The 16,973-nt window shown below is 39.6% G+C and overlaps 1 protein-coding gene across 1 annotated transcript; it reads left to right on the top strand.

Moving 5' to 3' along the window:
- The first annotated feature begins 854 nt into the window (after nucleotides 1-854).
- On the top strand, nucleotides 855-11,620 carry LOC115365334 (melanopsin-A-like). The gene is made up of 10 exons (XM_030060291.1): nucleotides 855-882; nucleotides 1,440-1,635; nucleotides 4,535-4,668; nucleotides 4,842-5,045; nucleotides 6,056-6,227; nucleotides 6,917-7,078; nucleotides 7,864-7,971; nucleotides 8,282-8,453; nucleotides 9,917-10,063; nucleotides 10,788-11,620. The coding sequence occupies exons 2-10, from the start codon at nucleotides 1,469-1,471 to the stop codon at nucleotides 11,187-11,189; spliced, it is 1,668 nt and encodes a 555-aa protein (XP_029916151.1). The 5' UTR covers nucleotides 855-882; nucleotides 1,440-1,468; the 3' UTR covers nucleotides 11,190-11,620.
- The last annotated feature ends 5,353 nt before the right edge of the window (nucleotides 11,621-16,973 follow it).

Below are 16,973 nucleotides of genomic sequence, written 5' to 3'. Positions count from 1 at the left end.
GAGTAAGTGCACTGGCCATAATGCTAATGCATGTACAGTGAGTACATGTGTGCTTGCGTGCATGCAAGAGCTTCCACAGCTTGTCGATAACAGCTTTAAATGAGTTACTGAATGGCAGAAATCAATAGACATCGAAGCTGTAGTATGCGCACAGCATTGTGTGCATGTCTAGCATAGAGAGTCTGTGCCATGTCTGAGCTGAAATGGGTGTTGGTACTGGTAATGAGAGTGAACATGATGTTTGTTACATAACAATCTGGTAGTTAAAGGGTGAAAGCTCAGGGCTGGGCCATACTGCATGTGGGGAGGGTTGGGGTGGGAGAGTGAGGAAAGAGGCAGTATATGTTTGAGTGGAGAGAGAGAGAAAGAGACAGGGGAAGAGATAGAGTACGACAAAGGGGAGGGGGAGGCAGAGCAACAGAGAATATAGCAGAACAGTCAGGGAGAGGCACATTGAGAGAGAGAGATACTGAGGGAGATGAGAGGGAAGGAGTCAGTACTTGGCAAGACAATCAGAGACAAGTCACTGATTCAGAGCTTTGAACACAGCTGGTGTGACGGGTGAGGAGGCTGAAGGCTAACTCTGAATGAATGGACATTGACAGTGTACAGTGAAACTACAGAGGAGTGCCTGCATCCTGGGATCCAGCATATGTGTGAAGACTGTCAACACTTCAGCTGTCACACAGGAGACAGTTGGAGACTACTGGTGTGGAACAAGCTCTGAACGGCAAAGCAGAGGGGAATGACAGAATAGATGTGGCTTCTAAAGTGCACTGGAGAATCCCAGTGTGTGATCATCTGTGGACCTCATATGGTTTCTCCTAACAACACTTATGGTTATGACTATGGTGGGCAAACTGCTGTCTTCAGCAATAGAAGGTTTTTAACAGGACTATTTCCTATACAACTAGAATTTACAATGTAATGTTATCAAAAAATATTTTCTATCTGAATTCTTTTTTTTTTGGCATTTTAGTAAATTGTATTATTATTATTATTATTATTATTATTATTATTGTTATTATTATTACTGTTTTAAAAAACTGATGATAATAACTGTGTAAAATTGCATATTATAGACATGTATAGAATTTTGACCTTTCATCACATCCATATTTTTCTATCACTTGCCCAGACTGATAGCTGTGGACTATGGACTTTATGGACAAAGTGAAGGTCACTTTGTCCTTCTTAATTAGCAAATGTTATTGATTAGGTGGTTTATGGCGGAGATTTCCAGAGGAACAATTTTTCTTGCTCTGCAAATGATCAACAACCTGAATCTTAATGCATCTAGACCTTAACTCACTGCGCTCACATGCAGGTAGATCTCTGTTGCTTTCAGTTCAGCAGACTATGAAAAATATTGTGATGGAGGCCCAACAGAATCAAAACAGAGTCAATTACAAACTTGTAATCCCATTGCATCCTGCCAGGCTGGCACTCCCGACGAGGTGTTTGAACCATGTGGTCCACTGAGAGCATGGAGCCGGAGAAAACACACACCCAGAGTAGCTTCTTCAACAAGGTGGATGTGCCTGACCATGCTCACTATGTTGTTGCCTTCTTTGTTTTTGTCATCGGGACGCTGGGCATCACTGGGAATTCCCTGGTTATGTTCGCCTTCTATAGGTGGGTTTGTGTGAATGATTTGTTCATCACATTTTTGCTTTCAGTTGTGTGTGTGTGTGTGTGTCTTTCCATGTCTGTGCTCTTTTCAGTGGATTCACTCACTACATTTTATTGTTGTTTAACATTGTGTATTGGATTGATCCCCGTTAACTTCTGCAAATGTGGTGGCTAATCTTCCCAGGGTCCAAGAGCAAAACCGTAAAACCAAATTTTATCTGACTTTATTAGCCTGATGATTAGCCTTTATCCTGTTTGTCTGTCTCTCCCTTAATCATAGTCTCAAAGTGATTTTACACTCAAGCCCAACATAATGACAGACAGATGAGGAGATAGACAAGGAGTGACTTGTGTGTGTGTGTGTGTGTATGTGTGTGTGTGTGTGCTGAAAGGATGTGTCAGGGAGATGAGAGTGAGGAAGAGTGTTCAGTGGTCCCTCTCACAGTAGTATAATATTTGTATTATATTTAGGTAAGAATTTAAATTTCTCTTATTTTTATGATAAGGATAACACAGCAGTTATTGCTGTGTGTCTAAATCTGTGTTTAAATCACAGCAGTGAATTGTTGTCTGCTCACCCTCACACAAGGGCTTAAGTCAAGTTGTAGTTATATATGTTAAAGCTTGTGCAGTGATGCATAAAAAGCTCCTTGTTTTTCACTGATTTTGTTCTCAAAAGGGCCAGAGGATTTACAGAAAGCTGACCAATATCACTAAAATGATCTTCTCTTTTCAACAATTTTTGCTCAGATTGCCACAGTTGCATAGCAACAAAGTAAAATAAAATGTTGAAGGTAACAGAATGGGATAGCAAAGGAGTGACCGACAGGATTCTAGTAATTTAACTAAAAAAAAAAAAAAAAAAAAAGTGAGACAAATTCATAACTGAGACCTCGAAATTGTTATCCTATTTGTATTTCTTCATCCAATGGACTATTCAAAGCCTATTCAAAATCTTTACTTTGTTATATATAACAATATATGTGATCGTAGTCGAGCATCAAACGACAGAGCCACATTTAAATTGTTGCACATACATTACTTATCTGCAGATACTGTTAAACTGATGCCTGCATAATTAATTTCCCATGGGCGCAATGGTAAAACACAGGTGAAATCAGTTTAGAAAATCAAATGACAGATTTGAAATCATATGCAACAGGTTATATTACAGATGGAGGTCACAAGACAACAGTTCTTTTTAATCTTGTACGTCATGCAACATCTAGCCTTTCGCTGGTACTTCAAAGAAGGAATGTGGCTTATGTGTGTTGTGTTGTGTAATATGGACTACCACTGACCTCTTATCGTGCTACTGATTTTCAGAAATTGGGTCAGAGAAGGAAATGTGTGTGTGTGCATGTATGAGAGTGAGAGAGGAGGGGAGGGCGAGAGAGAGAGAGAGAGAGAGAGAGAGAGAGAGAGAGAGATGGGCAAAAAGAGAGCGAGAGGGATTGTCAGGAGCTTTAATGTGTCACTTCTCCATCACAGTTGATAGATTAGATAGGTCCCCCATTCTATTGTGCTAATGATTTGTGTTTACTGACTCAGAGATGCATTAAGGGTCACCCTATATTGAGTTCCAAGAAAATTCTGCCTCTCTCTCACTCACACATACATGGCGAGAGAGAGAGGGAGAGAGAGAGAGAGAGAGAGAGAGAGAGAGAGAGAGAGAGAAAGACAGAGTTGACTTTCAAATGAGATGGCACCCAATATGTACTGGGTGCTAGGGAGGAAGTCAGCCCTGGGGCTACAAATATACACATACATGCACAGACACACTCTACTGATATAGTAACAAACACACACATAGGAATGTTCAGAAGAAGGCGCAATGTATAAGCAAACACAGTGAAGCGCTGGAGAACTGCATTTTAGGGTTTGGAGTTCAGTCTGTCTCAGCGGCTGAGGAAACAACAAATTTTGAATGAGGAACAACAGAGCTCAATCGATGAAGAGCTGTGTGCAGGCAGACGGCAGGTCAATATGGTGTTTGATCAAGCTGGTACGAGTAAGGGTTCACCCAAAGTGGACCAGCCCTGCAGACCAACCTAAAGTTTGCAGGGAGCTGGCATACACAGCACAGGTTTGTACATCAGATTAATACAGTAAAATGAGCCACACGGACAGGTCTGACTGATGCAAGCCTTCTTTTTTCCTTCTTTTGATACACACTTCATGGCCACAAACTGGTATTTGTTGAATAACCGGTGCAATGGCAGATAGTGTGTTCTCTCTGCCCTTTTAGTGCAGTTTGTGTGTGATATACAATGGCTCAGTGGTGCAGCACAGATAACTTACATTCTTGTTTTAAATAGCTCAAAGGGCACACACACACACACATGCACACACAAACACAAACACAATAGACAAACATTTTACAATGTGGCTGATGAAAAAGTGCTCAATCACAATGGGAAACTTGATGCGTGCTGTTCCATTTTGTGCTTTGATTGATTGTTGATCAGTTAGTTCTTTATATACTATAGGCTCCTTCTCTCTGAAGTTGTCTGAGCATGGCTGTGATGAATGCCTGTATGAATAAAATCTCAGTGGTAGCATATCGACACCAGCATGGAAGCTTACAGCTGAGTTTAACATGAACACTATTTGTTTTAGTTTTCTGTTTCAGTAAGAAACATGCTTCCCTAGCAGCCGCATGAATGTTCTCTATTTGCAAATTGATGCTGAACTCAGATATTTGTAATAGAATGGTAAATAATGTAAGGTCATTTTGATCTCTCAGGGCCCACCCACCAAGAATCAAACTTGAAACTAAATAAAGTAAAACTGTAAAGTTAAAGTAAAACTACTCTTTCTTTGAGAAATACAAACTCCAGCAGGGAGGTAACCACAAGCTCTCTTTTTTTCCCCTTGTGTGTGTGTGTGTGTGTGTATGTAGTAACAAGAAGCTTCGCAACCTGCCTAACTACTTTATAATGAACCTGGCAGTCAGTGACTTCCTCATGGCCTTCACCCAGTCCCCCATCTTCTTCATCAACTGCCTCTACAAGGAATGGGTGTTTGGAGAAATGGGTATTTCTTTTTTTACTTTCTTTTCTCTGCTTTTTTTTCCTTTTCTCTTTTCACCATCCAAGCTGCGTATATTAAAATACATATTCATTAGAAACACATAAGATAAAGGGCACATCTGTTGTTGTACTACAAATTGAACCATGGATGTTTTTGTGTGTTTTTCTTTCCTCCAGGCTGTAAAATGTATGCGTTCTGTGGAGCCTTGTTTGGTATTGCCTCAATGATCAACTTGTTGGCCATCTCTATTGACCGCTACCTGGTTATCACCAAGCCCCTGCAGGCCATACACTGGAGCTCCAAACGAAGGACCAGCCTGGCCATCCTGTTAGTCTGGCTCTACTCGCTGGCCTGGAGTCTTGCTCCTTTGCTTGGCTGGAGTGAGTTCCTTAACCAGGGTTTATTTACATTCCTGTCATTTGGACAACACCCATTGCCAGATATTACTTGCTGTTGAGCCAGGGTTTATTAAAACAATTCATTAAAACATGTAGCATCACTTGCAGATTGTATTAACAGCAACAGGTCAGTAACCTGTTTTCAGTTCCAGCCCATACTTAAGAAACCTGATCATCATGTCATGGCACTTCATTCTGCAACAAATGCAGTTCAGCTGATTTGTTAGAGGACAATGCCAGTCTTATTTCGTGTTACAGGCTGGTGACTGCGGTGTACAAGTTGTTTACATCATCTTTGATCATTTTTATGTGCCATATCTAATAATCAACCCAGTTAAACACGTGAATTCTATGTTTTATTATTATTCTTGAATTCTTCCTTCATCATCCACCAGGACTTGAGAGTTCCTGAAAGTCAATAGCTGTATTAAAATCCATAGGATAGCATATGCAGTTGAAGAATCAATCAAACAGGGACAGGAGGAATACAAACTGGAATTGTGTTCTTATTGGATTTTCTCCCCACTTACATGCAAAATAAACTTTTTTAAATCAATCCTCAAATCCTCCTGCCTCAAATGAGCAAAACTGCTCATTTGAGGCAGGAGAAATGAACAATAGTCGTCTCTCTGCACAGAAAAGACTTCAGATTCTGACTGTTTCATGATGTTTTCTACATCCAGTGATGACAATAAAAAAAATGATATATGTCCCAATAGCATTTTAGTCTACCATCCTTTTCTTTACTTTCAGTCACACTCCTGTGCAATAACATCATGAGACGAAAATGAAAGGCAGTGCGAATGAATGTGTCTATAGTGGGAAGGAACATGAGGTCAAACTGAAGTACAGTAGACTGTACACAGACACTGCTAAGAGTTATGCAAATGTGAGCTTTTAAGTTTGGTCAGATGTCTGACTTTGTATGTTTTCTCTGAATTTCACTTCTTGTGTCTTTTTTACTCTTCTTTGATGATCTCTGTCTCCTCCAGGCTCCTACATCCCAGAGGGCCTGATGACATCCTGCACATGGGATTATGTCACATACTCGCTGGCCAATAGGAGCTACACCTTGATGCTGTGCTGTTGTGTTTTCTTCATTCCACTGGGAATCATTTTTTACTGCTATCTTTTCATGTTCCTGGCTATACGCAAGACCAGCAGGTAACTTGTGCATACAGTATATGTGTGTGTGTGGCTGAGATACAGTCATGCTGGAATAATGCTGATCCACTGTGTGTCTGATGTTGTTTGTCCCAGCAGTTGCCTATCCTTGTGCACATTCCTAAAATAGGCTATAATAATAATAATAATAATAATAATAATAATAATAATAATAAAATCACAGTATACAAAGAATTTAAGAAAAAAAACATGTTCATACACAATAAGATAAAATAGATAAAAATGATAAATTGTATCTCTATAATATCTATAAATCTTCACATACACCACATGCACTATGCAGTTATGCAACCTAATATTGCCCAGGCCGTGTCCAATAAGATTACGTGCTATAAATCTCAGGAAATGCACATTCCCTGTCCGCCTCAGGGAAGCACTGTTTCAAGTCAGAGGTGATTGTTCCTCTGAAGACATACGTGTGTACACAAGTCTAACACACACACTGAGAAAATTCCCTTAGTTGCTATCATGGCATCCACACATCTTCAGAGGAAGGTCAAAATGTTGTAACTTTTTAGCTCTTTTTGTTTCTTCTCTGGGGAGAGATGTATTCACATTGGAAAATATTGTGGAGGCTGTCCATCATTACAAGTATTACTTGCAGCACACTTTGTTTTGAGGGGGTATGTCTCCTATACTTGATCGTCTCACTCTGCTCCCTCCTTCAGGGAAGTGGAGCGACTGGGGACTCAGGTGAGGAAGTCCACCCTGATCCAGCAGAAGTCCATCAGGAGTGAGTGGAAGCTGGCCAAGATTGCCTTTGTCGTCATTGTGGTTTATGTCCTCTCCTGGTCACCGTACGCCTGCGTCACACTGATTTCCTGGGCAGGGTAAACGAGCCTACAGTTATAAAACACTCCTTTACTGCAGAGGCTTTTATAATATTTTCACATTTTGTCTTTTATGCTCTTGTACATGTTTTCATGTGCTTACCTTGACATTTGTGGTTAATATTGGCTATGTTTTATATGCTTTACTGTTGCATTATTATCTATAATGGCTATCTTTAATATTATCACACAAATTTACCATTACCTGTATTACTCTGCAGTCCCTCAGTCACAGCTGCATAGCACTAAGGTTTCTATAAAGAACCTCTGGGCGATTTTGATATGTACCTTTAACAATTGTATGTAATTATGTTATTTTGCATCAGGTAATCCTGATTGAATGAACTGAAACAGAAAGTGAAGCTGACCTGCCTCCTCTGTTTATCCAACTTGTCACAACATTTCACAAAACATGCTGTATCTCCTCTTCTTGGAAAAAAGAATAGGATGTGGTTACGTAAACTATAAATTATATCTCCATCTACCCAACGACACGGCCGATGTAGCATCATTCACACACCCATATGCATACACACACACACACACACACACACACACACGCACACACACATCCCTCTGTGGGAGCTGGCTGGTTTTGGTTAATCCCTGCCCCAATACAGCATGGCCCTTCATTATGCTACAAAATATGGAGAGATGAAGAGAATTCTCCAGTTGGCATTTGTTTTGTCATGCCACAAAGAATACAAACTCAGACTACAAAAAGAACACGGTTACATCAGCCGACAGGGAAGAAAGATTTGATTTTGTTGTGTGGTCTCATCCAGGCATGCCAACATCCTGTCGCCGTACTCTAAAGCTGTGCCTGCTGTCATTGCGAAGGCCTCGACTATCTACAATCCTTTCATCTATGCCATCATACACACCAAGTACAGGTACAGGAAAACTGATTTCCTTTTGGAAAGCCTCACAAGAATTCTTTTCACTCTCTTTTACCAAAAAAGAAAGAAATGAGCCAAAGAAAATGAGGAAATCTTTTTTCTCTCTTTTTTTCCCTTTCTTTCTTTCTTTCTTTCTTTCTTTCTTTCTTTCTTTCTTTCTTTCTTTCTTTTCTATTCTAAGAAGAGTTATTGGCCACAATGTAAAATTTCTTGTTATAACACGACCACCTAGACAGCTGGTGCGATTTCGTTGCTTGGATAGTGAAACCCCATTTATGTTTCTCTGCTGCTCCGTACTCAACAGGATGACCCTGGCAGAGAAGTTTCCCTGTCTTTGGTTTCTGTCTCCCACCCCTCGGAAGGAATGCATCTCCTCGTCTGTCAGCGAGTCGTCTTTCAGGGATTCCATTATTAGTCGACAGTCCACAGCATCCAGGACTCACTTTGTTACAGCATCCTCCGATTCTACTGACACGGTAACGGCACAGAGGGAGTGTTTTTCCATCCCATTGAATAAGCATCTTGCCAAGGGATGCTGCCAGCCAGCCTAAAAGAATTTGGAGAGCTCTAGACAGGCCTATTTTTATTTATTTATTTATTTATTTTTGTCAGTGTTCTGTTTTGGTCAATATGCTCTTTCACTGGCATTTGAAGCCCATTTACAAACATTTTTAAGGGAGCATTCATAAAAAAGCTGAAAGTACATTTGGCCTCTTGGTTTTTGAGAAGGTTCTGTACCAGATCTTCATGCTGTGCATCGATGGTACTTTACTCATAAACATGCCAAATCTTATATATTTCATTTTTTGTTGTTGTTGTTGTTTTTCATGTTTCTGAAAGTTGTATCATTATCATTTTAGCAATATGGTAACACTCAAGCATACATTAACTAATGCATCAATTAACAGGAATTAAACATGAATAATATAGATCAGTTAATGTTGAATGCAGTTGGACAACTGCATTAATTAATGTTGTTATACATGCATCTTAATATTAACTATGGTGCTTACTAACATGAATTAAGTATGAACAGAGGTTTTGTAATATACTCCAAAAATCATAAAGGATTGACATAGTACATAATAAGAAATGATGCTTTAAAAGAAATGCATCCAAGCCAGTTTTTCAGGTAAATGGTGTTCCAAGAAAATGTGCAAGATGATATTAATGATGAATAAAGTATTAAAATATATTTAAAGAAATTAATGGTTTTAAAAAGGAGTGGGAACTTTGTGTTTTTCAGGTAAATGGTGCTCCAAGAAAATGTGCAAGATGATATTAATGATGAATAAAGTATTAAAATATATTTAAAGAAATTAATGGTTTTAAAAAGGAGTGGGAACTTTGTGGGAGACGTCAGAGAGCTTATAGGCCTATATGTGACAGTCTTCATGGCCATTTGAATTTTCCAATACCAGTTAATATCTAAAACGAAATCCAAGACATTATCCAAATAATGTCCTGTAATCTCCAAGACATAGCACATAAACTCTCCATGCTGCTCAGTTTTTTATGAGCAGATTATGGTTGTTTTTGTCAGTGTGTGCTGAGGGCAAAAATATTTAATGTTCTTTGAGATGGATTTTTTTTCTCTCATAAAATATTTTCCTAGAGCCTTTAAGGCAACATGCCAGACAGACACTGGAGAGCTGAACAGTACTAAATCTGACCAAGCACCTTCTGAGACATCTGAGTTTGAAAATAATAGGTCTGTAGCTTCAGTTTTCTGAAATGTCGAGATGAGTTTTGTCCGAGGAAGGACATGCTCTGGGCTTTTTAGTTGAATTCATCACAGGGCAATTCAGTTCCATTTAATTTTGATCCAAGGTGAGATAATCCCAGATCTTTTTTTGTTGAGCTCAGTTCAATTCAGCTCCAATTAAATTAATTCCATTCTATTCTCCTGTTCTCTCATCTCGTCTCGTCTCCACTCCAGGTATTAGGGGATGTAGAGATGGACCCTTTGGCAAGGAAATCAGGCGATTCCTTCCGAAGGCTGTCATCCAACAGTCAGTCCAGCAGAGACAAGTTGTGTAAGAAACAACTAGAGCAGAAGACAACCAAGACCCATGCAGCAGACAAGGTAAGAAAACAAGCCAATGTGTGACATCTAACCCAGCGGTTTTGGAGTCATTGGGAAAGCTCTCTGTTTTGTGCTGACATGTTTGAAATAACTAATTAATCCTGCTTGGGTGTGCAAAGCAAGATTGCTCGTTTCCAAAAACGCTTCTCTTTACACTGAGTTACTCAGCTTCCATCATTATTAGTGGTAATTTTGAAATGCTGGCATGATATTGGTAACTCTCGCAGCTTTACAATAAATAGAATAGAAGAACAGGACCAACATTAATATTAACACATGTCATTGTGGTCTCTTGAATAGTAAAACAAAATGTTGTATAGTTCCATGGAAAGCTGCACTATTATCAGAATGCAAATCATTGTACTGCATTTTGCAGAGTACAATAGTACAATAGTACAAACATGATAATATATACATTTTGCAGAAATACTTAAGGTAATATATCTGCAGCTTTATGAATCCTGCAAAATGGGAACACATTTGATGTCTGTTGAAATGATTAACCTGGAGTGTCATATGGTGCTGTTTTATTTAATCAAGAGAAAACTATCTGTTTAAAGCTATTTGTGGTGGTCTTCATTGCAAAATAAGGATTACAAGGTTACACTTTTAACATCAGTACATATCTTAATCCATGTTTTCAACTGTGTTTACGCGTTTGTTGTCTCTGTGTGTGTGTGTGTGTGTGTGTGTGTGTGTGTGTGTGTGTGTGTTACAATGCCAGCACCTATCTACCATGAGGGAGGCGGCAGGCACCTGTGAGCATGAGCTAGTCTCCAGCTCCCTCACCATGGCCACTGTCCCACTATTGGTCCTTACAAGGAGACGGAGCCAGAGTCTGACCAGTGGGATCTCAAATGCCAGGGAAGAGGAAGACAGCATTGGCAGTGGAGTGAGCAGCCACAAGAGTGACTCTGTCAACTCGCTGAATTTTGAAAGGATTCAGCCCTCTGACCAGAAGCTTCCTCTGAGTGTTCCACGCATCATCGTCATCAGTCCTACGTCTGAGAGCAGCCTGACCAATCAGGAGAGCATCTACTTGGAAGAGATATCTGCAGGGAACAATGTTGTGGTCAGTCTAAACCACTCATCAGAAGTGCTGGAGACAGAGATGTTCCCCTCTTGACTACCTAGTCAAGTTTTAGGACTCTGATGAGCCCTTTGTCCGTTGTTACTTGTTGGCAGAAAAAAAGTGAATCTTGGTTAATCTCAGTCTGCACCATCCTTCTCCTTATTTCTGGTCAGGCTTGTATTGGCTATGGATAGACTGTACCAGATCATCGCAAAAACCCTCCAATTCTAACTGTTCATTTGCTATTTGCTGTGCTTTACATCTGCCTTTGGCCTTGCTGTTTCATCCTGAGGAACAAATCCCTTTCCCCCCTTTTTTCCCATGAATGACTTTTAGACGTTTCTCAAAAACATTTGAAAGCCTTCAAGGACAGGATAATCTCTTATAAACCAGCTGCTGTGCATAGCCTGATACTCCTGAATTTACATTACACTATGTTGCTAATAAAAGCGGAGGACCTAGTTCCAGTTTTTGAAGCTATAGCTGAACCCCAAAAATGAACTGCAGGCATATTTCTGCTGGGTTCTCAAAATGAGAAGATGTAACAATGTGTTTGCATGAGCTTGAGACCCAGGGCGACAGAAAAATTTCTAGTTTAGGTTCCACGCTTGGAAGGTTTATGAAATTGTGATGTGGAGTCTTGTTGAAATGTATAAAATTATATTCAGAGACCTTGCAGAATCTCTGCTGGGAGTGGAACAGAAGGCATTTTCATTTCAAGACTTGGACAAAAATGTAAGCAAGTTAGGGACACCCTGGATTTTTTGGTCTTCTCATAAAAACTAAAAATTGTGAAGGAACTGCAGAATGGGAGCCTGTGAAAACATTGTACTGTTGCACAAAGAAGCAAGAACATTTATGATGTGGCTGTCATGGAAAAATGTGCTGAGAGGATCACAAGAAATTAGATTTTTCTGCTCTCCTGGAGTCTGATCTGTCATAATCAGTGGACCTCAGTCTGTCCATTTTACTGAGTCTAATATCACATAGAGGCCCCTCTGGTGGCTGAACTCAAGGACTCCAAGGAAGGTTTGGAAAGTAAGAGCTGCAGGTTGTGAAGACGTTCTTAATGTATATATGAAATCCTGCCATGCATGGTAGTAGCTCTTCTATGTGATGTGGACATCTCTGTGTTTTCACTGGCAGGAAAATCTGGTATAGTGAAAGGGGAAAAGGTGGGACACAATCCATGCTGTTCCTGTTGATTTGACAGAATTTAAGAGAGGCACAGACATATAGGACGCAGCTTTTATTCAAACACTTTTCTGGTGGATAACTGGATCCTCTTGGACTAATGAGAATACACCAAAGCCAAATTAGCTGCCCAATCCCTCTGTGTTGCATGTTTGTACATGATACTGTTGAATAGCAAGACCAAAATGCTCAACTTCTTCCTTAGACTATTTCCATCCATACAAAACTGTAAATGTACAGCATAGGTGACAGTGATCTGAATGGACGTATGTCTGTAGGTCCTAGGTAAGAATTCAAATTTTCTTTGGTTTATATACATATATGATCACTCACTTACAATCACTTATTGAAGAAACTGTAAAAAAAAAAAAAAAAAAAAAAAAGAGTTAAAGCATCCCAGGAAGACTTCCCACACTAAAAAAAATACTGAAATCAGCATAGGCAGACCAATTTGCAGCATTTGACCTGACACACCCACTGCAAAGCTTCGACTCAGCAGGTTTACCTCGTTTGCATTACGGGGGTTGGTGTTGTCAGCAAAAAAAAGGGTTGAGTATTGTGACTGCTCTGCTTCTCAGGGCCCGTGCTGCATTTGGACCGACCTCGTCAACTTGTTAAGTCAGAAAAATGTCATGTGACCAGCTCATATGAGGACCAGAAAATCAATCAAGATGTAAACAGCGAATGCCAGGAATTAATCATTTATATCACTGTTGTTTGCTTACTGATTGGACCATCACTATTACAATCATTTGCAAACGTGAAAAAAGGCAATTTATATTTATTATTGGCCTGACATTTTGTTTTCAAGTTTTCCTCATGTCAGTGTGACAACATCACAATTCATTAACTTGAGTATGATGGAGTTAACCACTTGTATTTACCACTTAGCTGGCTGTTCAAGTGCACATTTCCACTGCCCAATGGCACTGTTAGTCCTCAAATTAATTTAACCTTTATCTTTATTTGCAAAACATCAGAAAGAACAGGATTCATACCTTTAGCCGTGATATATTTTTAAATGCAGACTAATAAAATATGAATTAGAACTTTTAATTAAGAACTTTTTAAATTGAAACCATAAGCAGGGTCTATGTTTGGCTGAATGGTCCCATTGCCAAAGATTTTTTCAATGAATACTCACATTACCTGCATATTCTTTGCTTCCATATGAAAAACCCATCCAAACTCGCAGATTTGTGTTGCTACCAGTGTTTCTGCATGACTTTTGATGTTTCAAATTTCCATTTACACTTAACTTACAAAGTTACAAGTTGTAGCTAGATTGCCAGTGGAGGCAGCCAAATAGTCACTGTACTTTATGTCATGTCATGCAACATTGATTTTTAGATTTGGTTCACTGCTGATCTAAAATATGTGGCTGGGGTTGGAAATCTATGAGTGTGGCAATCGATGAGCAATTTTGCAGCCAGTTGGCATGTTTTTCCTGCTTGTCTCTACCTCACTGTGTGTATTCATACCGCGTAGAAGAGTTATGACCAGAAAAAAAATGTAGTCATGGAAACACTGACTACTTTTTTCTTGTTCATAGCTCATTATTCCTCCATGTGCATCTGTTGGGTAAGCAATGTCAGGACTGTTTTTGCATTGACTATTGATAACTTGTTTCACCTGTTGACCCAGATTTGTGATCAATATTTTTGATGTGATGCCTGAACTCATAATTCCATACTTTGTGCACATGTTGACAAGACAAAAAAAAAAAAAAAACCTTTAAAGGTGAAGAAATGTTGACCAGTGCTTTCATGCTGGTTCTTCTGCTCATGAGGCAGATTGAGTCCAGTATTCTGGCCCTATTTCATCAATCTGCTTTGAGAGCAGACATCATCATCCTGATGTTATAATCCAACAGCAGGCCAGTGTTATTTTTAACCTCAAGTCCCATCAAGTCTCTGTTGGTCTTTAGTCATTATGTGTGCTGATGTTGATTGATTAAGTTAAAGCTTAAGTCCACAATCAAACAAATAATTTGTTGGCAGTCCTTATGTACAATATGATATTTGAATTTCATCTCTTCTTGCAACATTGCACCCCACCAGCCCCACTTCTCAATTATAAACCAAAAAATAATATGGCTGCTCTTGCAAATTCAGTTTTGGAATGAATACATGCACTTTAAATCAAAGCTTAATGCTAATATTTGTTTATGATATGTATCTTGGGTTTTGTTACAGATGACATTTCTGCTACATCCCATGAATCATTACAGGAAAAAATGATTCAGACAGAGGAAACTGATTATTTGTTTGTGGGTTATATTTGCTTTTGCTCCCTCATTTCGTTGTTGAGCTCATTCCTTTACAGTGGATCAACTTGAGGTTCTGTTTTTCTGGGGATTGGGATGGAACAGGAATATAAGGACACAGATGTTGTGAAACCACAGTTATAAAATCTGAAGCTGAAAGTTGAATGCACTGTGTCAGTTGGTGCTGCTAAGTGTGGGCAGTGACTGCCATATGGACAACCAGTGGAGAGGAAAAAACCTACACACTTCTCAGTGAAGGTCACTTCACGATTAGATATTAATGTTCCTGTTTTATCAGAGAAAGTGCTGCATGTGTGGGTTATGACTTAGTGATCGGGATTCATAACATCAGAGGTGGAGTGTAGCCTTTGACACAATTAACCACTCACCATGCTCATCATTGCCATTGCCTTGTCCTATGTCCTAGATTACACCCAACCAATAGATACTGTTATATCATCCTCAACAATTGTGGATTTCCCTCAATGCCCCTCAGTATTAATAAGAACAAACAAAATAACACACACACACACACACACTCACACACAAGCCAAAGGAGATGATTTTCAAATCCACACCAACAGAGCACTACCACACACTGCAACCCACTGCACGAATGTAGAGGAGGTAGTCGCATATTCACACCTTGAAGTCCTGTGCATGTACAGAGTCTGTGCTCCTGGATACATCAGACACTCAGAGGTTTTTGGGCACCAAGCAAATTCCCACAATCCACACATTTTACATCGTATCCACCCTGCCAGGAAGGTCATCAGTGCCAACATGAGAATCCTCTCTCTCCAGGAGGTGTTTTACGTAACAGTCTGCTTGAAGATGTGCTCTAAAAATCACAGCAGACTTCGCTCACAGTGCAGGTTGAACGGAAATACAAACTCTTTTGTTCTCCTATCAGTAAAGCTATTAATGTGAATCATTTGCCTGCATCTGCTGCCAACTCATCCCATACTTCAGCACAGTATGTTTCCTTCTGAATTAAATTTTAAAGGTGCAAAATTAGCGAGGGTTAATTGAGGTGCAAACTGCCTAGACTCAACTGACATAAACATGGAATAAGCACAAAATCTGATGATTTAGCCTACATGGTTCTCAGTTCAATCAAAACTATGTACTCGTTCCAGGTTTTTGTTTGTTGAATGCAGATGGCTCTCACTTAATTGCGTGTATGGATTAATTGTATGATTCTTTCTTCCTTTCTTTTTGTAGCTCACAGTGATGTGTTTGGTGTGCTTTTTCTGTATTGGGTTGATATGTATGAAGTGTTTCTTCTCCCAAAATTCTGTGTGTATGATATATTTTTATTTCACAAGCTGCTGTTTGCTGCTGTTTTCATGTACTGCTTATTCCCTTTGTGATGCTGCTGTAATGTCTGAGATTATTATTTCTCTGCAGATACAATAAAGTTGATATCTGACCTTATATATTTTTTTGTATTGGCAGGTTAGTGAACAGCTGGGGAAATGAACAGATGTGTGCACTAACTGATGGTGTGACCTCAAGCATACAGCTCATCTCAAAAGATGAAAATATGTTCTCTGATCTCACAGTTTTGATTTTCTCCACATGGTCACATCTGTCTGTGTGCACAATATGGATTGGAGAATTATAGGCCTCCTTACATTGTTTGAAGCGGAGAGCGTGTAGGTGTACTCCCTTATCTAACATCTGTTCTGACTGCCTGACCCGCAGGTTAAGACAAGGACTATGTGCTTTGTTCATGCATGTGTGAAAGATTTCAATGTGTGTGAGCAGCTGGTTATGATGTTGTTTTGAGGGGTGTGGCTGTCCAAACCAGACAACATTTAGCAATATGAGAAGCACTAATATGTAATGCCATCTGTTATTGGAGAGTGAGGAGGATTATACACAGTGGTTGTAAAGCATTTTGGCTCAAAGCCACTAAAAACAGGATGTGTCCTTGCACTCATGCACAGACTTTGGAACCAATGGGCTATACAGACGGATTAATTGTAATGGCAGTAATCAGCCACTAGAGGGATGTAGTGAATTATTTTCCACCCTCATTGAATGTATTCAAAGGTGCAGCTGGCACATAATAAGCCCACTGAGCGTTCATTCTTTCTTTCTGGCACTTTGTATCATTTTCAGACATGGGAGTCATAAAAGAGGGGAAGAAAGAGGAGGAAAATGTAAAATGGTGCAAACCCACACTGGATTCAAAATAATATGAAACGTTTCCAAGGCACATCTGTCACCCCCAGCCCCTTGGACACTTACTTGACATTTCAGAGTTGTCACAACATTATAGGCTATTCCAGAGACATGGTGCAAGATGGCAGTTTTCTGTCAGACATGCATGTGTGTGTGAGAGAGAAAACACTGAATACGTGCAGTGTGTG

This window comes from Myripristis murdjan, chromosome 9 (genome assembly GCF_902150065.1).
Source record: "Myripristis murdjan chromosome 9, fMyrMur1.1, whole genome shotgun sequence".
Lineage (NCBI taxonomy): Eukaryota > Metazoa > Chordata > Actinopteri > Holocentriformes > Holocentridae > Myripristis > Myripristis murdjan.
The sequence above is the reverse complement of the archived record's forward strand: the minus strand, read 5'-3'. Positions and strand labels throughout refer to the sequence as shown.

Excerpts from the sequence above, each read along its gene's own strand:
- LOC115365334 (XM_030060291.1), top strand. The coding sequence starts at position 1,469 with ATGTGGTCCACTGAGAGCATGGAGCCGGAGAAAACACACACCCAGAGT. Across the intron at positions 6,228-6,916 it reads GCTATACGCAAGACCAGCAG|GGAAGTGGAGCGACTGGGGA; the intron begins GTAACTTGTGCA and ends TCCCTCCTTCAG. Across the intron at positions 10,064-10,787 it reads AGACCCATGCAGCAGACAAG|CACCTATCTACCATGAGGGA; the intron begins GTAAGAAAACAA and ends TTACAATGCCAG.